Raw genomic sequence first — 22,846 nt, forward strand, 5'->3', positions numbered from 1 at the left:
TCAAGATGCTCCTCTCTCCGGAATGGAAAAGGGCAATGGATGAGGAATTTTATGCTCTTCAATCCAATCATACTTGGGACCTCACTTCTCTGCCTCTAGGAAAGAAAGCAGTTGGTTGTCGGTGGGTTTACACTGTTAAGCATCTTGCCGATGGTAGTGTGGAGAGATATAAAGAACGCTTAGTAGCCAAAGGGTATACACAGACCCATGGTGTTGATTATATTGATACCTTTTCACCTGTAGCTAAAATGGGTTCGGTCTGTGTGCTTATTTCCTTGGCTGCACACTTTGATTGGCCGTTGTTCCAGTTGGATATTAAAAAAGCATTTCTTCACAGTGACCTAGAGGAGGAGGTGTATATGGAGCAACCTCCAGGGTGCGTTGCTCAAGGGGAGGAAGGTAAGGTGTGCCGGTTGAAGAAAGCAATTTATGGGTAGAAGCAATCTCCGAGGGCTTGGTTTGGGAGATTCAGTAGTGTAGTACAACAGTTTGGGATGACACAATGTAGGGTTGATCATTCAGTGTTCAATAGAGACACTACCTCTAGGAAGATTGTGCTAGCAGTCTATGTTGATGACATCATTATCACAAGAACTGATGAGTATGGCATTGAAAAGCTCAAACGATTTTTACAAAATTAGTTCCATACTAAGGACTTGGGGAACTTGAAATATTTTTTGGGCATAGAAGTAGCAAGGTCAAAGTTGGGAATCTCTCTCTCACAAAGGAAGTATGTGCTTGACCTGTTGGAAGAAATTGATCTTTTAGGGGCAAAGCCAGTGGATACCCCTATAGATCCAAATGTGAAGATGTCTGATAGTGAGGGGGAGCCCCTAGATTGATCCTGGACAGTACAGGAGAGTAGTTGGAAAACTAATTTATTTAACCATTACAAGACCTGACATTTCCTTCAACGTTGGATTATTGAGCCAATTCATTCAGAACCCAAGGACAACCCATTGGGAAGGTATTGTTAGAGTTCTACGCTATTTGAAGGGGGCTCCAGGTAAAGGGTTGTTGTATAAGAAAGAGGGAGAACTTTCCTTGGAAGGATACGCAAATGCTGATTGGGCAAGGTCAGTTACTGACAGGAAATCAACAATCGGTTACTGCACCTTTTTGGTAGGGAATTTGATTACTTGGAAAAGCAAGAAGCAGAATATGGTGGCTACGAGTAGTGCTGAGGCCGAGTGCAGAGTCATGGCCCACACTACATGTGACTTGGTGTGGTTAAGACAATTGTTACAAGAGATGGGAATATCAGTCACAACCCCCATGAAGCTATTTTGTGACAACAAGGCTGCCGTTCATCTCCTCCAATCCAGTGTATCATGAGAGGACCAAACACATAGAGGTGGATTGCCACTTTGTTAGAGAAAAGGTGGTCAGTGGAGAAATCATTACCCCATACGTGAAGTCTGAAGATCAACTAGCTGATTTGTTTACCAAAGGCTTGAGTGACCAGCTCGGATGAAATACATTTGCAACAAGTTGGAGTTGTATGATATATATGCTCCAACTTGAGGAGTGTTAAAATACAGCTTTGTTTTTAGGGTTATTTTAGTCTTTTCCCTTCTTTAAATCAGTGTTTTTTTGTCTCTATTCTCAAGCATTTGAATACAGGGGTAATAATGTAATTTCACCTTTTACTATGAATTAATCATTCAGGGTGGCAGTTCTCTTCTTCGATAGAAACTGCAGAGCCCTATTCTGTTTGACCTTTCTTCTCCTCTTCTTCTTCTTCATCCCTTCTCCTTCTAGGCTCATAGCAGAAGCCTTCTTTTTATTTATTTAATTAAATACAGGCCTGAAAAGTGATAACAGGGTTCAATGTTCCAAAACCAATGTCACTTAATTGTAATAACAAGGTTGCAATCAACATTGCTCACAATCTAGTAATGCATGAGAGGACAACACACATCAAAGTGGATAAACATTTTATTTGTGAGAAGCTAGAAAGGGGTAAAATTTGTATTTCTTATGTGTACTCTAATGAGCAGTTGGGAGGGGGAGTGTTGTTAGGGGTCTTTTTATGTATGTTTTTTATACATTATTTCTACTGTTGGTATACCTGAGTGTATATTGGTCTGTGGATGCTGCCAGACCACTTTGCTTACCTAATTTCTTTGTCTCTTATTCTTCTTTCTCTTCCAAATCAACCAAGACAAATGATTCCTATTTGGTACTTCTCTGGCCAATGCATCCGTCGTGCAATTGGCTGATCTTTGGGTCCATTTGAATGTAGATTTTAGTTCCCTAGACAAGTATCTTATTTCTTTCAAAATATTTCTATATTGCCCACCCAATTACTACCCTTGAAACCCCTTCCACCATCAAATCATTGTAGTTAAAAAATCTTCCTAGTATCAGCCCTTGAGTTACAGAAAGCATCTCAACTTTAATTGAATTTTCTTAACTTATGGGTCCAGAGTAGATTGCCATGATTGGACCACCATAATTTTTGAACATTCCCTCAACACCCAAATTTCCCATATTATCCAATCTGTAGCCATCAGTTCAATTTTATGATGTTCACAGGTAGTGGGGACCAAGTTACTTGTGCATTGTTTCTAGCCATCAGAGGTTGTGTGATGCCAACCTCTTATAATTTCATCTTAGGAGAAAGGGAAAAAAGGGATAATGATTCAACCAAATGAACCACACTTATTGCAATAAGAAATGAAAATAATGGAAACAAAGGACTTATTTCTATAATGTCAAAAGGCTAGGGACACAAGGACCTTCTTCCTCTTATCTATAAAATGAGTTGAAGGTTCCCAAATCATCATCACTTTTAGTAATTCAAGAAAGACTGAACATAGCTTTTGAGGATTGAAGTCATATTCTACAGAGGATCACCCAGTCTGCAGCTTTAGGGAGAACATAGAGAGAAAGAAAAAGGTGAATTTTAGAAAAAGCTCTGAGATTGCTTCCAATATTTCTTTTCTTTTTTCTGGTTAATAAATAGAAATACAGAATTTTATGTAAATAAGGTGATGTAAAAGTAGAGACAAAAAGAGTATCTTTGACTTACAAAAGTAATAAAACATTGTCAATGTTCTAATCAATTCCTCATCCTAGCTTAAACCACCTCATATCCTTGAAACCTTTAAATACAAAAGCAAGTCCATCATCCTTCCTCACTTCAACTTTTTTCTTCTCCAAAAGCTGATCAACTACTTGAAGTACTTGACACATGTTGCTAACCCCATGAATAAAACCTCCACTCTTTTCCCAATTTCAAAATTTATCTAAAGATTCAGGAGAAAATTCTAGGATATGATTGAACTCAATCGCCCTCTCCACACATCCCTCAAACCTCCTCTTCCAAAGTGTTAGATTCAAAAGAGCCAGAAATCAGAGAGGCATCTATCAACCACCCCCAACCCCCACCATAACCTCAAGAAAAAGAGATAAATTAGATTCCTTAACTTCCATGGTCTTGGTATGCGAAGTGTAGGCAACTGAAGATCTGGAATTATTGAAGAAACCCTTTATGAAGACTTCATCAGCAACCATTCTCATACCAGTGTAGGCAACAAGGGATCATTGCTTGGTATAATGGTAAAATCTTGGGTTGACAAGTATGAGAATGCAGTTTCAAGCCTGAAAGTGGCCATTTTGTGTAAAAATATGCCAAAGTTTAGGTCCATATCCTGTGAACCCCTCCCAAGAGCCCAGATAGCTTGGACCAACATTGGGTAATGGCCTTTTTAGACATGACTCACGACAACAGTCAAAAACATCAGGATCAGAGACTGCTGCCATCACAAGAGACATGAATTCCAGTATGTAACTCTTTCCACTTGTTTTCAATTCCAAAAATAACGAACTCTGCAGTAGTGATTGATTTGCCAATGACCCCTGTGCTTTAGTGTTTGCCACTCACATATCAGCTACCACCCGGCCTTAACATCTTCTCCACCTTCATATTCCCCTTGCTGGTGGGTGTCAATAGCTCCAGTAATATGCACACACAAAAATTGCCACATACAATTGAACATTGTTTTAAGAAAATCTTCTAATGATCCTTTTAACTTCAATCCTTCAACCCCCCCCCCCCAAGGCCAAAGCCTACAAATGGATTTAAGGGATTGGATAAAACAATAACATAGTTGCAAACATCACACCTATATAGTGGTGGCCAGTCCATAGAGCAAGTGAACAGCCAATCCATTAGACCCAACAGCCAAAGAGGTTGAATCATGTTCTTACGATCTCCATGCATTACAACACATCGGAACAATATAAATGCCACTGATAAATAACATATATGTCCTTGGTAACTGTAAATATAGTATGATTTAATAATTTAATATTTGATCTCATAGTAAGATAACAAGAATATAATATCAGTGACAATACACAAAAAAAAAGTTAAAATAAAAGAATGTGCACACATAGTTTCATGGATGCTATTAAGAAGAATCCATACTACAAAAACAATTACATTCTAAAAATGAAGAAATTAGAAGATATGATACTTTACCAACCCCAATGGATCTTACCAGATTTTGAACGAAGGTATTCAAGAAGTGATGTGTATAGTTGCCTCTTAGCATTAAGGGAACATTATTTTCAAAAACCCTGAATATATTACCAAGAAAAAATATTTATATGAAAAAAAATACAGAAAACGAGTGAAGAAATAAAAGCATAAAAGAAATTTCATCTTTCTGTAATATAAAGGTTAGTATATATATCTAGTCAGAAAAAAAATAAAGTGAAACAGTACGTAATAATGGAAAGGCTAACATTTATGCTCCTTAATGGTATTAAAGCATCATCTAGGCACCAACTAGGTGTTTTAGAGGCCTATCGCTTCGGCAACTTACAAAGTGGGTGACTAGGTAGTACAGGTAAACACTTCAGTGGGGGACAACAAGTAATTATCCCCCATAATATATTGATATGACTATCATCCATTTTAGGTCAATATGAGCATATGCAACCCACTTTCAAACATAAATTTAAAAAAAATAAAAAAAATCTATCTTCTATTCTGAAAATCAGGTGTACATAAGAATATATGACTTAATTTTTTGTTAAATGGTTTAAATTACAGTAACATGACTTATCTATATGTATTAATGGTATATTATGTTTGTAACATGAAAGAAGAAGAAAACAGAGAGGAGAGAAAGACGGGAGAAGAAGAGAGTGAATAGACAGCAATATCTTCCAGCTGGCCCTAAAGAGACATTTATATTAACTTAATAATTACATGATTGTACAAAAATGCCCTTGATTAGAAATGACCTAAGAAAGCCAATACCATGACTAACTAAGGCCCAATAATTTGAGGCCCACTAATACCCTTAACTTCAAACATAAACAGCCCAATGGGACCACACATGTGGTTACCTATCACAAAACTCCCCCTCAATCTGAGAAAAGATATCCATCATGCCCAGATTGCCAAAAAGACCATGGAACTTCATTGAAGGTAAACCTTTGGTAAGGACATCAGCCTGTTGCATTTCTAATGGAATGGAGGGAATGCAAAGGTCACTAGAGACAATCTTTTCTCGTACGAAGTGTCTGTCCACCTCTATGTGTATAGTTTTATCATGTTGCACTGGATTAATTGCAATATTGATTGCAGACTTATTGTAACAATACAGTTTTTTATATCAATAACAGAATCAATTTCATTAAATAGAGTAAGTACAAAGGATGAAAAAGGGGGAGAGACAAAAACTCTTAGCCCTCCCCAACAGAAATTTCAGTTACAACATAGCCCAAAATAAGGTGTTCCCTCCCACCCCTAGTTTGGAAAGTGTGTCAGCAAAAGCATTGGCGTCTCTTCTCACCCATTTGAAATTCACTTCCACCCCCTGTAACGGTCTCTTGACTTTCCTCTTGTCTTAGATATAACACCACCACCCAATCTCCTCTTCCTCCCAAAGCCACTTTATCACAAGCTTTGAATCACCCTCTACTAAAAGCTTCCTGATGTTCATCTCTTAAGCCCTTTCGAATGCCTTCCAAAATAGCCGTAATTTCCACCCTCAGTGAATCACTTATTCCAACTGGACCCAAATAGATCTCAATGACTTTTCCTTCCTCATCCCTAAAGACTCCTCCAATGCCAAATGGATCTGGGTTCCCTTCACTGCTACCGCCAAAGTTGAGCTTAATAAAACCACTAGAAGGAGGGGACCAAGAAGGCTAACAACCTCCTTGATAGGAGAAGAATATGCTACCTCCCTCCAATTCCTCATCAAAACATCCAGAGGTATCCTTAAAAATATTCAATGTCTTCACTCAATGGACTACTCTGATGGCAATGGCTTCAATGATAGCATCCTACTCCTTTCTTCATCAACAAAAATTCTCTAATTCCTCTCTTCCCATATTGTCCAATAGACCGCTGCCCTCATACACTTCCATAAGATTCTTCCCCTCTTCATTGGCCAGCTAAAAGCATAGAGGCAAACAAACTTTGTACATTAGGAGGAGGGTTCCACCTACATCCAAACAAAGAAACCATTCCCAAATTGAAGAAGAAAAAGAGTACGAAATTAATAAGTGACAACAATTCTCACTGTTGTCAGTTGTTTATGTTTATGTATTCAGGTTTAGTACCATAAGGGTACTGATGTAATTTCCTCTTTGATTACATTGTTCGGCTGTACTAGTATAAATAATAATAGATCATTCTTTCACCCCCTAAGTTCAATAGGGGCTTTCAGTCCTCTCGGCTCTCCTCTCCTCTCTCCCTCTCTTCTCTCCTCTTGTTTATCACTTGCTCTTGCTCTTGCTCAACATGGTATCAGAGCAAGTTCGTCCAGGCCTGAAAACAAATTAGTTGAGGTCATTCTCCAATGCCGAGTAGGTTGCCTCTTCATCTCCTAGAAGCTGTATCCCTGATGCTCGACTTCAAGAAGGAAGAAGGTGCCAGCCTGACTGTTCAGCTTCCTAGCGTAGAAAAGAGTTATGGTACAGAGTCTTTTCGTATTCCAGCCCATATGCTGTTTTCATTGATTGCTCGGCTGTAGAGAGGCTGTCACCTGATGTACGAAGAGGAGGTTCTGGTTTGCAGAGAGGCTGGAGTTCAAGAAGGTACTGTCCATCTGCTGTTCGGGTGCCCTGGTATTCAACTGAAGCTGTTTTTTGTTGTTTTTTCTTCTTGCACCCTTTGATGGACTGTTGATGCCCTAAAAATCCGAATGTGGTGTTCTCCTCTGGTGTGTCACTACTATTCGGCTACATTGTTGATGGACTGAAGGTTTTTTTTCTTCCTTGACTGTTCTTGCTGTTCGGCTACATTATTGATCTCAGTGACTGTTCGGCTACCCTGAAGTTGGTGTCAGCCGATTAGGTGTATGGTGAACTATCACCTTGTGTCTCTCTTTCTACTAAGGAGTTGTATGAAAACTGTAAAACCGTAGGTCATACAGACCTGGTTATGTACTACATTGCAGTGTTTGTATGTTTGTTCATTGGATTCCTACAAAAATTGTAGGTCATACAGATTAGTCCAAGTGCTGCAGCAACAGTGCTTGTTCTTGGCTCTCTGTGAAACCGCAGGTCAGAAGTACCTAGTTGTATGCTGAAATAGCAAGTGCTTCTTCTTTTGTGGACTGAAGGACATAAGATCCCTTTTCTGTAGCAGCTCTGTGAGGCAGTGGGCCTTGGGTGTTGTGTGTTCTTAAACCTGAAATCATGAATAGTGAAGATTCAGCCACATCTGGAATCTCCACAATGCTGAATGGAATGAGTGGGGGTGGTGACCTATCCTTCCCTATGGCTGTTGTTCCTCTTGATGGATTAAATTACCTAGAATGGTCAAGAGGAATCAAGTTATACATCACTGCAAGAGGGAAGATAGGCTACATTAATGGTAGGATAAAAGAACCATCCTCCGGGAGTGCTAAATATCATAGATGGAATCAGGAGAACAATATTGTTATGTCCTGGTTCTTGGTTTCCATGCAGCCTCAAATCAGGAAGAATTTCATGTGGGCTGAAACTGCGAATGAAATCTAGGAACAAGCAAAGTTTACATATTCAGAATTGAGACACTATGCCAAAATTTATCAACTGCAGGCAGCATCTTCTACTTGTAGACAGGGGGAGAGGTGTTTATCGGTCTATTACTCTAACTTAACATCTGCCTGGAAGGAGTTGGATCACTACCAGAGTGTGGATTGGAAGTTTGATGAGGATGCTAAGAAGTACAAACAGATTGTCTCCCAGCAAAGGGTGTTTGCATTCTTACATGGTCTGAATCCTATGTATGAATCTATCAGAGTTCAGATTCTCAGCTCTAAGGATCTCCCTTCTGTTCAGGAAGTCTATGCTCTTGTACAATCTGAAGAAAGCAGGAGAAATTTGATGAACAGCCCTAGTGGGGATGTTGTTGTGTTAGTTGCAAAAGGGGGTGTATCTACTGGTGGGGGATCTTCTTCCTGGAAAGGAGATCTCCAGAAAAAAACAGAAGATAAGGAAAATTTGTGGTGCACTCATTGCCAGAAACCCCGACACACCAAAGATACCTGTTGGGATCTTCATGGGAAACCAAAATGGGCTCAAGATCTGACTAAGAAGCAAAGTTCAGAGGTGAATAAGAAGTACGGGCAGCAAAATACAAAGAAACATCACATGGCCAACATGGCTACTCGGGAGCATCAGCCTACCATTTCTACTGTGACTCAGACACATCTCACTGGACCTGACCCGAGGGAGGACATTATGAATTCCTTCCGTGACCATTTAGAGCTCTATGGTAGAGCAATTCGTCAGATGGTACTCCTCCCTCAACCTCATTTGCATCTACGTCAGGTAACCCTGCCACTGCTTTCCATGTTGCTTCTCACACCCATGACTCTCCATGGATCATTGGTTCTGAAGCATCAAAACATATGATTGGTACATCCTCTTACTTTCAAACCTATCACCCTCTTTCTGGAAGAGACAAGTTGATAATAGCCGATGGATCATACTCTTCCATAACTGGTCAAGGAACCCTCTCTCTTCCTCTTGGCCTTACCCTCTCTGATGTTCTTCATGTTCCAAACTTTCCCATTAATTTGTTCTCTGTTAGTAGTGTTACTAATTCCTTAAATTGCTCAGTGACTTTTTTCCCTTCTCATTGTGTGATTCAGGATCTGGCCTCGGGGAGGACGATTGGTAGGGGTCGTATGGCTGATGGACTTTACATGCTGGATAATAAGGCTGGTCTTCATGTTACAGAGTCTATGAGTCAGTCCTGTAAGAAAAAAGTCTATTTATGGCATTGTCGTCTTGGTCATTTGTCTTTTGAGTCTTTGAAAGTTGTATTCCCAAAACTGTTTAAGTCAATGTCTGTCTCTGACTTTTCTTGTCAAACGTGTCAGTTGAGTAAACATTGTAGAACTCATTTTCTTCAAAGACATAGTAAATCTGAATCTCCATTTCATATTGTTCATTCTGATGTGTGGGGCCCTGTTACTTTACCATCTGAGAGTGGCTACAAGTATTTCATTACCCTCATTGATGATTATTCTAGATTTGCATGGGTATATCCGATGCGAACCAGGGAAGAAGTACCAAAAATCATTCAAGATTTCCAGCGGATGGTCTTCACTCAATTTCAAACTGAAATCCAAATTTTCCAATCAGATAATGCAAAAGAATTTTTTCATAGTGACCTCACGGAATTCTTTGCTTCGCATGGTTCCCTTCACCGTAGCTCTTGTGCCCGCACACCACAACAAAATGGTGTGGCCGAGCGGAAGAACCGACATCTCCTTGAAATGGCTCGAGGTTTACTACTTCATATGAATGTTCCCAAACATTTTTGGCTTGAAGCTGTTCTTTGTTCCACTTACCTTATAAACCGTATGCCCTCTCGTCGGTTAGAGTACAAAGCCCCACATCAACTTTTCTTTCCTAAGGCTCCCCTTCTTTCTATTCCTCCTCGTGTCTTTGGTTGTCGGTGTTTTGTCCAAAATCTGTCTCCCACCCGTGGGAAATTGGACTCTCGTGCTATACCTTGCATATTTCTTGGTTACTCCTTCACTCAAAAGGGCTACCGTGTTTTTGATCTTGTTTCTCGTAAATTCTATGTCTCCATGGATGTTTCTTTCTTTGAAGATGAGCCTTTCTATCCTGTTTCTCCTCAGGGGGAGTGTAGACATGAGGAGCTAGTTCAGCTTCCCTCTCTCCCTGACCCTCCACCTTTTCGTGTTTTGTCTCGCCGTCGCAAAGGCCAGCCAAATCCAAGAGCTGTAGAGAATCCGGAAGCTGTACCTCCAGTGCCACCAGACTCCTTGAGGGAGGATCATACTCACTCAGGTATTTTAACTCCCAATGATGTCCTTGAATCTATTGAAAACGATTCCTCTACTGCTAATGATCTTGACCGTCCTATTGCTCACAGGAAGGGAGTCAGATTGTGCAACACAAAACATCCAATTTCCAACTTTGTCTCCTATGAGAACATTTCACCCTCATTCCGTGCCTTCCTTACCTCTATTGACAGTGTCCCTATCCCTAAGAATGTGGCAGAAGCTCTTTCAGTTCCTGAATGGACAAATGCCATGAGGGAAGAAGTTAATGCCCTTCACAAAAATGGCACATGGGAACTTGTTGATCTTCCCAAGGGAAAGGTTCCAGTTGGATGTAAATGGATGTTCACAGTTAAGCATAAGGCTGATGGAACAGTGGAAAGGTATAAAGCTCGCTTAGTGGCAAAGGGATTTACTCAAATGTATGGAGTTGATTATGCTGAAACTTTTGCCCCCGTTGCCAAGATGAATTCCATTAGAGTTCTTTTCTCTCTTGCAGCCAATCTGGATTGGGTTTTACACCAACTGAACATCAAGAATGCATTCTTGAATGATGACCTTGAAGAGGAAGTGTACACGATTCAACCTCTTGGGTTTCTAGCCCAAGGCAATGAACAGAAAGTGTGCAAGTTGAAGAAGTCCTTATACGGGCTGAAACAATCACCAAGAGATTGGTTCAGTAGATTCTATGTGGCAGTTCAGCAGAAAGGATACAGGCAATGCCAGTCAGATCACACACTGTTCGTGAAAAAAGGAGAAGGTAAAATTGCTGCTCTAAATGTTTATGTGGATGACATAATTGTTACTGGTGATTGGGAGGATGAAATTCAGAAATTGAAACTTTTCCTTGCAACTCAGTTTGAAGTGAAGGATCTAGGACTTGCCAGATACGTCTTAGATTTACTTCAGGACACTGGAAAGATGAGGGTGAAGCCAGTTGACTCTCCCATCGACCCCAACCATAAATTAGGTGACAACTGTGGTGAATCACTCAAGGATGTGAAACAGTTTCAGAGACTTGTAGGGAGATTGTTATACCTTTCTATGACTCGCCCAGACATTGCATATGTTGTTGGTGTCCTCAGTCAATTCATGCATGCTCCTAGGTCTTCTCATCTTGAAGCAGCAGAGAGAATCCTCCGATATTTGAAGAAGTATCTAGGTACTGGTTTGTTGTTTCAAAAGCATGGACATTTGAAAGTTGAAGTTTATACAGATGCAGATTGGCCCACGAGGTTGAAGCTGAATATCGTGCTATGGAAGGAACCTTGTTACATGGAGAAGTAAAAAGCAAAATGTGGTAGCTAGATCCAGTGCTGAAGTTGAATATCGTGCTATGGCCTACGAGGTTGCTGAAGGCATGTGGATAAAGAATTTGTTGGGGGAGTTGGGTTTTCCAGTGACCAAACCTATAACTCTATTTTGTGATAACAAAGCAGCTATAAGCATTGCTGCCAATCCAGTGCTACATGATAGAACAAAACACATCGAAGTTGACAAGCATTTTATCAGAGAGAAAGTTATCACAGGCAAAGTGTGTACCCCCTATGTCACTTCTGAGAACTAGCTTGCAGACATCTTTACAAAGGGTTTAAACCTTTCCAGACATCATGATCTTCGTGACAAGTTGGGCATGATTGATATCTATGCTCCAACTTGAGGGGGAGTGTTGTCAGTTGTTTATGTTTATGTATTCAGGTTTAGTACCATAAGGGTACTGATGTAATTTCCTCTTTGATTACATTGTTCGGCTGTACTAGTATAAATAATAATAGATCATTCTTTCGCCCCCTAAGTTCAATAGGGGCTTTCAGTCCTCTCGGCTCTCCTCTCCTCTCTCCCTCTCTTCTCTCCTCTTGTTTATCACTTGCTCTTGCTCTTGCTCAACATTCACCATTGACCCTAGATAGAGAACACCAGTGTGGGGAAAGACACCAATTAGGTCTTTTTTCTTTGCAATAAATCAAAAGTATTAATTCTTTCTTGGAACACTTCCCAGAACAAACCAATCAACCTATGCAGAATAGGTTTACTCCACAGCTCCTTAACTGGGAAAGACAACCATTGACAATCACTCAATTGAAGGGATGAGAAAATGAAGCACAAGTGAAAGAACTAGGGTGAGACAAAGTTCATATCCTCCTATCCCTTTTTGTCGTATCCAAACACACCCCCTCAAGGTTTTGAATCAAACACATAAACTTGTAATTTCACACTCACATAGTCCCCTTCTAAACCCTAAGTCCCAACCAAACCCAATACTTGAGTTAGATGGGAAGAAAAAAGAAGAAACAGGTTCCTCCTTACGGCTGGAAATGGCATAGAGTGAGGGTAATTGTGTTTTGATAGGAAAATTACCCACCCAAACATGACCCTAAAACTTAACAAGAGAACCAAATATGCAACCATATCTGATAAAAGGTAAGCAAAACAGAAGAATATCACAAATGGACTTCCAAGGAGAAGCTCCTGTAGCCCTAGCCAAAGTTCCAAAGTCCCAACCATCAAACACAAGCCCATGAATACTAATAATCACCTTCTTCCACAGCTTATCCCTGTCAAGAGGTAATCTCCATAACCATTTCCCCAACAAAGCAATGTTCCTCTTCTGAATTTTTTTTAGAAAAGATAACAGATTTCATTAGACCAAAAAGGGAGGGATGTACATGAGGGATGTACAAAGCCTTGTCTACAATGGTAAAGTATGATCACTATACAAACAATCCCTTCCCAGCCCAGATTTAGCTAGATTATTAGCCACATGGTTTAATTCTCTAGGAATCCATCTGAAGCTGCATTGGAAGTAAGAACCCAGCTCCCTGATTTCTAACAGCAAATGAGATAGTTTCCACGGGTCCAAAGTCTGTCCTGAAGCCCAGCTTATAACATTCCTTGAATCTCCTTCAACTACAATAAGACAGAACTGATAAGATTTAGCAATTCTAAGGCCTTCCAGGAGGGTGCTAGCCTCTACTTCAGATGCATCAGCCGCCTTTGCAGGACCACTAAAGGCCCAAGTCACATCTCCATTCACTCTTCTGATCAAGCCTTCTATTCCAGCATTTGGGTTGTTGCTCTTCTGAATATTACCGATACCTAATCCTCCAAACTTCTTACTCCTACACATCACTTTCTACCTTACTCTATGATCCTTCTTCTCATTACCTGCATCCCAAGAAAAAAAAACCCATCAATTTCTCTAGCCTTCTACTTATCCCATATGGAATCCTAAAGACTAATAAATAATAAGCAGGAAGGTTGGCTAACTAGATTTAAACAGAGTGATTCCTTCTCCTAGAGACAAATAACTACTCTTCCGCGAGGTCAATTTCTTAGTGAAGCGATCAAGAACAGGGTTACAAAAGTTACTACTCTTTGGATTATCCCCTAAAGGTAAACCTAGATAAGCCATAGACCACTGAGAAATCATACAACCCAATATAATCTCCCTTTCCTCCATATTCAATCCCACCATGCAACTCTTATCAAAATTAATTTTTAGATTGGACATTTCTCAAATAGTTGCATGACCATCTTTAAATTCCTCATCTATCCAAGATCACCCTTTTCACAGAAAAAGATTGTATCATCAGCAAACTGTAGGTGGGTAATCGGTACATCTTCTCTACCCACCCACCATCCCATTATTAATCTTCTAGAATTTGCCTTGTCAATGAGTCTCTCAAACACATCTGCAATCAGAGTGAAGAGGAATAAGGAGAGAGGGTCCCCTTGCCTAATTCCTCTACAAGCTAGTAAATGATCCACAATTGTCCCATTAACCAAGATTGAGTAATGGCAAGTCTTAACACACCTCATTATCCATTTACACCATCTCTCGCCAAACCCTTTCTATAGACAAACCCTTTCTTGCTCGTTCTCTTCATATCCTCCACACATTAATTGGTTAATAGACTTTACGGAATCATAGCTACGGTGCTTAGTTAATTATGTCTTGCTTGTGCTCTTCTGATCTTCCAAACTCATTAGTATTCCATTCTTTGATTTTGCCTTTAAGTTCTTTCAACTTCCAATGAAACTTCATTCCTTCCCATTTCACCCGTGGATTACTTTCCTCCCACCAACCCTTAACTCTCTCAATAAATCCACTAGAGCACAACCACATGTTTCAAATATAAAAGGAGTTGGACCTCTACCCCTCACATCCTCCTCAAATATGGCAATTGGCCAATGATCCGAGGTCACTCTTGGCAAGGCTCTAGATACTAAAGTGCCCCTATGACCCTCCCAATCAATGGTAAATAATAATCTATCCAATTTCGAGCAAATAGGGTCAGCCTGCAAGTTAGACCATGTAAAGTTGCTATAGGAAAGAGGCAGTTCCTTAAGCACAAAGACACCAATGAATTGGTTAAATCTCCTCATACTGAAATTTGTTCTCCATCTTAGATTAGTGGTTTCTTCCTAGAATTTTACCACATTGAAGTCCCCCCAAGGCACCAAAGCTTGTCCCTCATACCCCTAATATCTTCCAATTCTTCCCAGAGCTTATTTCTCTCCTGATATCCATTAGGCCCATACACATTTGTCAATACCCATTCAAATCCATCTAACACTTGCCTAAATTTGATGGAAATTGTGAAGTAACCCACCAACTCTTCAATTCCAACTAAAGATTCACTATTCCACATTGTCACAACACCTCCCGAGGCTCCCCATAATAGGTATATAGCCCAATTTAACCCCTAGCTCTCCAAACACTCCTAGCCCATCTTTTGTTAAAGTTCATCACTTTTGATTCTTGAATTAACAAAATATCTGGCTTTTTCCTTTCTAAGAACCTCTATGATAATAGCTTTTTTCCTCACCCTCCCTAAAACCTCTTACATTTCAACTCACAATCTTCATTCATTCTGTCACAGATTTAATCCCTTTACTAGCTTCTCCTAGTTATTCCCTCTCATCCTCCCCTTTCTTCCACTAAATTCCTTATCCTCCCCAACACCTCTTTTCAATCTTTCCACTTCACTCATTTTCCTTTTTCTTGCCTTGCCTCCCTCCTTATTTTTCCTTAAGTAGACTCTCATATCAATTGGATCTTGTACTTTACACCCCATTTTTTCCACGAATACAACAACAAAATCACTCGACCCAGATCCACCCTTTCTTTCTCCCTGCTCCTAACAATCACCTCTGAATCTATACTAAGGTTAATAGGCTCAGTCCCACTCTCTTCCACCTCATGGTAATTTCCTTTCTTCATTTCCTCTCTCTTCAAGTCCTCGAAGAAATTTTCAATCATCTCCCATATTCTTTTACCCCTACACTCCTCTTCTAGGACACTCTCATCACCAACTTTAGCTTCTACTTCCCCATATTCAGTTTGCGGCCTAAGAGCTGGAGTGGAACTTGGAACAACAAGTACAACCACAGAACAAAGATTAGTATCATAAACTGAATTGACACGAATACCTAGTTCCTGGTGAGGGGAAGAAGCAATCACCCTAGGCAAGTCATTTGACTTTTCAAGTTCAGGAGTTAGAAGCTCATCTACCACCCTGGTTGGGATTTCAACTGGGAAGTCTTCATTCATTGAATTAATACTCTGATTGCAGCCAAGACCCTATCGTCTATCCCTTGTTGGATCTTCCCTGTTTGGTTCTTGGCGATCCTTAGCTAGTCCCTTACGGACATTCTGCCTCAAAAAGGAATCTGGTTCTAATCTCCTCTATTAGAGTTCACAGAACAGGGGTATTTTGGTCATTTGGTTTTATCTATTTGAGAATGAAAGGTCTTTTTATTCAAGTTGAAGTTGTGTGTCCCATCACTTATGAGGGACCTCTATTAGAGTTCACAGAACAGGGGTATTTTGGTCATTTGGTTTATCTATTTGAGAGTGAAAGGTTTGTTTTATTCAAGTTTAAGTTGTGCCCCCCATCACTTATGAGGGACAATATTGCCTTTCTTGTAATTAAATTTATTTGAGATAAACACAAGTGGTTCGACTAGAGAGGACTATTTTTCCTCAACTGGCCGAACCCTTCTCCTTCATCTTCTTCTTCTTCCTCTTCTTCTTCTCTACTTTAACCTAGAACCAAATAGGGTTTTCACATGGTATCAGAGCGATAAAACCCAGTTTCCTTTTCTTTCTTTTTCCTCTTTCCTCATCGCCCTTTCTTCTTCCTGGGTTCGCCGCCAGCCATATCAGCTTTCTTTGATTTTCTTCTAGCCTGATTGGAAGCTCAACAAGAGGCCAAAAAGGAGTGGTTGTTTTTTGGTTTTGGAGGTAAGTATGCCTCCAGTTGCTGTGGTGTACTAGATGCCCTCTATTCTGTGATATGAAGAGGGCTGTTTGTGGACAGGTATGAACAGTTTTTTTCGCCCAAGTAGTGGACTGCGAATGCTGTGTTTTGGTCTAGAATATTTTTCTGTGGTGGTGTGAAGTGATTAGTATGCATATCAGTCTCGTTTTCCTCTGTTTATACCTGGGTATGTGCGTTGAAAGTAGGGTTTTCTGTTGCTGAAGTCACGACAGCAGTGGTGTGGTGGTGCTTGTACTGTGCTGAATAGTGTGTGGTTGATTCTGAATAGTTGAAAGTAAAAAACTTTGTGTTCTGTGGTGGTGTTCATACTTTCTTATGAGGTGAGCAGATTTGGTTGAAAAATGATGTCAGCCGGAGATGGTAGTGACAATAAAACTGGTGTTATGATCTCTCCAGATTACCTAAATATTCAAATGGCATCTATTAAGCTGAATGGTAAGAACTATGTTCCGTGGGCCAAGTCAGTGGAGGTGTTCTTAAAGGCCATGAAGAAGGTAAAGCATGTGAGAGAAGAAATACCTTCCTCTAACTCTCTAGGGTTTAGTGACTGGGAGGAGGATGCTCAAATTATGACATGGTTGTGGAATAGCATGGAACCAAAAATCAGTGTGAACTTTATGTTCCTAGATACAGCTAAAGAAATCTGGGATCATGCTAAGAAACTGTATTCCGGGCAAGACAATACAACTAGGGTGCATCAGTTGTACCAAGAGTACTTTAATCTAAAGCAAAGTAGTCAAAGCTTGGAGGAATACTATGTCAATCTAAGAAATATCCGAAATGAGCTTAATGTGTATCATCCTTTGACCCCGGATGTTCAGGTTCAGCAACAACAGCATGAGCAACTTGATGTGACGAAGTTTCTGGTGGGTTTAAAGGCTAAATATGAGCCTGTCCAAGCACAAATACTGGGGGGATATGCTCTTCCCTCACTTGAAGAAGTGTTTGCCTGTCTTAGGAGGACATCTATTGAGTCTACAAAGCATTCTTCTCTCTCAGACAGATCTGGTTTGGTGGTGACTAGAGGAGAAGATCGTGGAAATAGAGGTGGTGGTGGTGGTGGTGGTGGTGGAGGCCGTGGACTTCCAGGTAACCGTGGTGGTCCCATGTTTAACCATGCTAGTGGCCGGAGTGGAGGTCGGGACTCAGGGGGAGGTCGTGGTAAAGGAAGAAGTAATGCCCCTATGAAGTATACATACTGTGGATTAGAGGGGCACACAATTAATTTCTGCTATGATTTACATGGTCCACCCAACACTTGGGCTAACCATGTTGTGACTAGGGGCAGTGGTATAGCTGGTGAAAGTCAGCAAACTGACCCAATCCCCTCCACATCTACTAGTGCTTCTGGGAAGAAGATGGTGAGTGTACCCCATGGAGTATATGAGTAGTTCCTTCAGACATCTTCTCAGCATAACACAACTACCCTTGCCCATTCAGGTATGGCTTTCTTGACTTCCAAGCCTTCACACTAGATCATTAACTCTGGGGCCTCGGACCATATGTCTGGGACTCCAAATGTATTTCTTCACTTTCTCGGTCCTCCACATCTCAGACAGTTACTCTTGCTAATGGTTCTACATCTCCCATTTGTGGTGTTGGTGATGTTGATCTCTCCTCCTTATCTTTATCATTTGTTTTATATGTTCCTAAGTTCCCTTTTAACCTTATGTCTGTTAGTAGATTAGCCAAGTCACTTAATTGTTCCATAACCTCTTATCCCTCTTCTTGTGTGTTTCAAGATTTCAAGACAAGGATGAAGATTGGTGGAGAGCATGAGGCAGGTGAATTGTATTACCTTGATGGTGGTGGCCCTCCAGTAGCATTTTAGTCGTCTCTTACTTCTCTTCAATGGCATTGTAGACTTGGTCATCCTTCTCTCAAGGCTCTGAAGTTGCCGGTTCCTTCCTTAAGTCATCTTTTATCATTGGATTGTGAATCGTGTCAATTTGGGAAACATCATAAAGTCTCTTTTAGTCCAAGAGTTGATAGTCTTGTCTTGAGTCCTTTTTCTTTAGTTCATTCTAATGTTTAGGGTCCAATCAAAGTAATGTCATACAATGGTTATAAGTATTTTTTACTTTTTGTTGATGACTTTTCAAGGATGACATGGATTTATCTTATGAAAGATCACAGTGAATTGTTCTCTATTTTTCAAAAATTTTATGCTGAAATATGTACCCAATTTGGTGTTCATATTAAATTCTTCGTTCCAATAATGCAAAAGAGTACACCTCAACACCATTTCAACAATACTTAGAGCACCATGGGATAATTCATCAAACTTCTTGTTCCTACACCCCCCAACAGAATGGTGTAGCTGAACAGAAAAATCGACATCTTCTTGAAACTGCTCGGTCTATGATGCTTAATATGAATGTCCCAAAGCGTTTTTGGAGTGATGTTGTCCTCACATCATGTTTTCTCATCAATCGGATGCCCATGTCCATCCTTGGAAGTCAATCCCCCTTCTCAGTGTTGTTTCCCACCTTGTCTCTGTTTCCTCTCACCTCGAGAGTCTTTGGGTGTGTTTGTTTTGTTCAAAATTTGGGGCCTGATTTAGACAAGTTAGATGCACGAGCTACTAAGTGTATATTCCTTGGATACTCCAGGACTCAGAAAGGGTATAAGTGCTATGACCCTAACTCCCATAAGTCATTTGTGTGCTCCGATGTCACCTTCTTTGAATTGGTTCCTTTTTTCTCGAACACTGTGGTTCCTTCTCCTTCCCTCGTCGTTCCACCTCTTGTCCCTATTGAGGACCCTCTTCCAGTGGTTCCCATTCCAGTTGCGGATTCCCCTCCCATGCCAGTTACTACTGAGAGGCCACCAATCAGACAAGTGTATACTCACAGAAGGGCACCAGCCCCTCCTCCAATTCAGCCCTCTTCGACAGATCTTGTGGTTGCATCTTCTCCTTTGGACCTTGATCTTTCTATTGCCCTATGGAAAGGTAAACGTACTTATACTTCTCATCCTATTCCACACTATGTTTCAGTTGCTCACTGTTAGCATAGGGGTATTTCTGTCTTTATACCTATATTAATGTTGTTGATCTGTAATGTTGTGTTAGAACCAGTGCTCCTTACTTAAACAAGGGCACATATGTCTTTTCAATTATTTTTAATAATAAAAAGTATTGCCTGGCCGACTGGGAGTTATGTTCTTGATACTTCCAGTTCGAACCAGCTTTTCTCCTTTCTCTCTTTCACTCTTTCTTCCACCTTTCTACCTCTTTCTACATAACCGATCTCAGACAAATAGAACTCCAAGGCAGACCGAATCATAACATGGTATCAGAGCAACTTGAATATGCCTAGATTTCTATTCTCTATGCAACCTATCTAGGGTTTCTCTTGATTTTTTCTGCATTCGACTGGAGATAAGGGAAAGGGCTGAAAAGGAGTGATCGCCCTCTTCCCTTGGAGGTTTTTATGCCTCCAATCAGGTTTTGTGTGGTCAGTTGCTGTGGTTTCTAAGATCGCTCTCCCATAATTGATGAAGAATAGAGGGTCGATCTGTGTGGTGCAGTGGCTGTCTTGTGTGGACTGATTTCCTGCTCGTGTGGTTGTTCCTTCAGTGATAAGGTAAGAGATTTCTGTGCATGATATCTGTTATGGATCAAATAGGAAGTGTGTTTCAGATCATATGCAAGGGTTTCAAACAGCAGTGTGCTAGGGTTTATGCTGGTTTTTGTGTATTTCGAATGAAGAGTTGTGATCATATAGTGGTGAGATTTCAGGTAGCCGTAGTAGTAGGGTTTTGTGGTGTAAAGAGCACATTTTTCAACAACAAGTGCTGAAATCAGTGTGACGAGTGTGATCTAGTTGTGTGCAGTGTGCAGAATTCAGTGGAAATAGAATTCAGCAAGTGTGCAGAATCGGTGATAACAGAATGGGAGATAACAGTGATTGTAAGCCTAATGTGATGGTGCCTACAGACTACCTGAATGTTCGGATGACCTCCATTAAACTAAATGGAGAGAATTATGTGCCTTGGGCTAAATCGGTCGAAGTCTTTCTGAAGGCAAAGAAGAAGGTAAAACACATAAAAGAGGAGAAACCCTCCACTGACTCTCACGAGTATGAAGACTAGGAGCAAGAGGATGCTCAAATCATCACATGGTTGTGGAATAGTATGGAACCCAGGATTAGTGTAAACTTCATGTTTCTTGACACTGCCAAAGATGTGTGGGACCATGCGAAGAAATTGTATTCAGGTCAGGACAATACAACCAGAGTGTATCAGCTGTATCAAGAGTACTTTAATCTGCAACAGGGCAATCAGAGTCTTGAGGAGTACTATGTCAGCATGAGAAACATACATAATGAGTTGAATGTCTATCACCCTCTCACTTTTGATGTCAAGATTCAGCAACAACAGAGAGAACATCTTGATGTGACTAGATTTTTTGTGGGACTGAAGTCTGAATATGAACCAGTACGGGCTCAGATATTAGGAGGATCAGCTCTCCCCTCTTTAGAAGATGTATTTGCTCGACTCCGGAGGAGTTCTATCGGATCTACTGAGAACTCTAATATCTCAGATAGATCTGCCTTTGTTGTATCAAGAGGCCGTGGTGCTAGAGGTGGAGCTCGGGGAGCTCAGTCTGGCCGTGGTGGTAGTGGTGGTTCTGTGTATGGCCGAAGTGCCAATGATGGGCCTACTTATAATCGTGGTGGTGGTCGTAGTGAGGGCAGAGATTCAGGGGGAGCCCGTGGTAGAGGACGTGGCTCAGGCCCGAGGAAGTGCACTCATTGTGGTATGGATGGACATACCATTAACTATTGTTATGATCTACATGGTCCACCCTCAACCTGGGCCAATCATGCCGTGACTAGTGACTCCAGTTCCAGCTTTAGACAAGAGAATCATTCATCTGATCAGATACCTCCTACATCCACAGATGGTCCCGTGAAGGAGATGGTGAGTGTTCCCCGTTATGAATATGAGAGGTTTATCCAATCACAGCAGAACACGGCGACTTTCGCTCACTTAGGTATGGCTTGTCTGGCATCCATACCCAATCCCTGGATCATTGACTCTGTAGCCTCCGATCACATGACTGGAACTCCAGGTGTGTTTTCTTCCTTATCTCATTGCTCAACATCACAATCTGTCACTCTTGCTAATGGTTCCACATCCTCAATTTGTGGTGCTGGTAATGTTGACCTAGACCCCGTATCCCGCTCCTCAGTTTTATATGTTCCTAAATTGCCTCTTAATCTTATGTCTGTTAGAAAGCTGACCAAATCACTTAACTGCTCCATAACTTTTTATCCTTCTATGTGTGTTTTTCAGGATCTCAAGACGGGGATGAAGATTGGTGGAGGGCGTGAAGCTGGTGGACTGCATTATCTTGACGGTGGTGGCAGAAGTTCAATAGCTCTCCAGTCACCCCTTTCTCCTCTCCAGTGGCACTGCCGGTTTGGTCATCCGTCGCTAAAAGTTTTGAAGTCTTTGGTTTCGTCTTTAAGTCAACTTTCTGTTTTGGATTGAGTCGTGTCAGTTTGGGAAACACCATCGTGTTCCCTTTAGTTCTAGGGTTGATAACCGTGTGTCGAGTCCTTTTTCTTTAATTCATTCAAATGTTTGGGGTCCTTATAAAGTGATGTCATATAATGGATATAGATATTTTGTCATTTTTGTAGATGATTTTTCAAGGATCACGTGGCTTTATCTAATGAAAGAAAGAAGTGAATTGTTTACCATTTTTCAGAAATTTTATGCTGAGATTCATAATCAATTTGGTACCCACATCAAAGTTTCTCGTTCTGATAATGGCCGTGAATATTTATCTTCATCATTTCAAGAATACCTAGACCAACATGGCATTATACATCAGACCTCGTGTACCTACACCCCACAACAAAACGAGGTGGCTAAGAGAAAGAATCGCCATCTCCTGGAAACAGCACGATCCCTAATGCATCACATGAATGTTCCCAAACCCTTTTGGAGTGATGCAGTGCTTACCTCTTGCTTTTTGACAAATTGGATGCCCACGTTCATCCTTGATGGTCATTCTCCGTTTACAGTCTTGTTTCTCGCTTTGTCTCCGTTTCCTCTTACACCTAGGGTATTTGGGTGTGTCTGCTTTGTCCATAATCTGGGTCTCGGGAATGACAAGTTCAATGCCCGTTCTCTTAAGTGCATCTTCCTTGGCTATTCTCGGACCCAAAAAGGGTATAGGTGTTACCATCCTAATTCTTGACGGTCCTTTGTGTGTGCTGATGTCACCTTCTTTGAGTCTACTCCGTTCTTTTTGGGGTCCGGTGATGCTTCTTC

The 22,846-nt window shown here is 40.9% G+C and overlaps 1 protein-coding gene across 1 annotated transcript in view; it reads right to left on the reverse strand.

Annotated features, from left to right (window-relative positions):
- The window catches only part of LOC148855153 (ketose-bisphosphate aldolase class-II family protein), a 124,717-nt gene that overhangs the window by 74,261 nt on the left and 27,610 nt on the right, over positions 1-22,846 (reverse strand). The window contains exon 9 of the mRNA XM_088984471.1: positions 4,509-4,587. Coding sequence (XP_088840597.1) covers positions 4,509-4,587 — 79 coding nt within the window. The remainder of the gene's footprint in view (positions 1-4,508; positions 4,588-22,846) is intronic.

Source organism: Nelumbo lutea, chromosome 4 (genome assembly GCF_056320005.1).
Source record: "Nelumbo lutea isolate HS-2025 chromosome 4, American lotus-T2T, whole genome shotgun sequence".
NCBI classification, from domain to species: Eukaryota; Viridiplantae; Streptophyta; class Magnoliopsida; order Proteales; family Nelumbonaceae; genus Nelumbo; species Nelumbo lutea.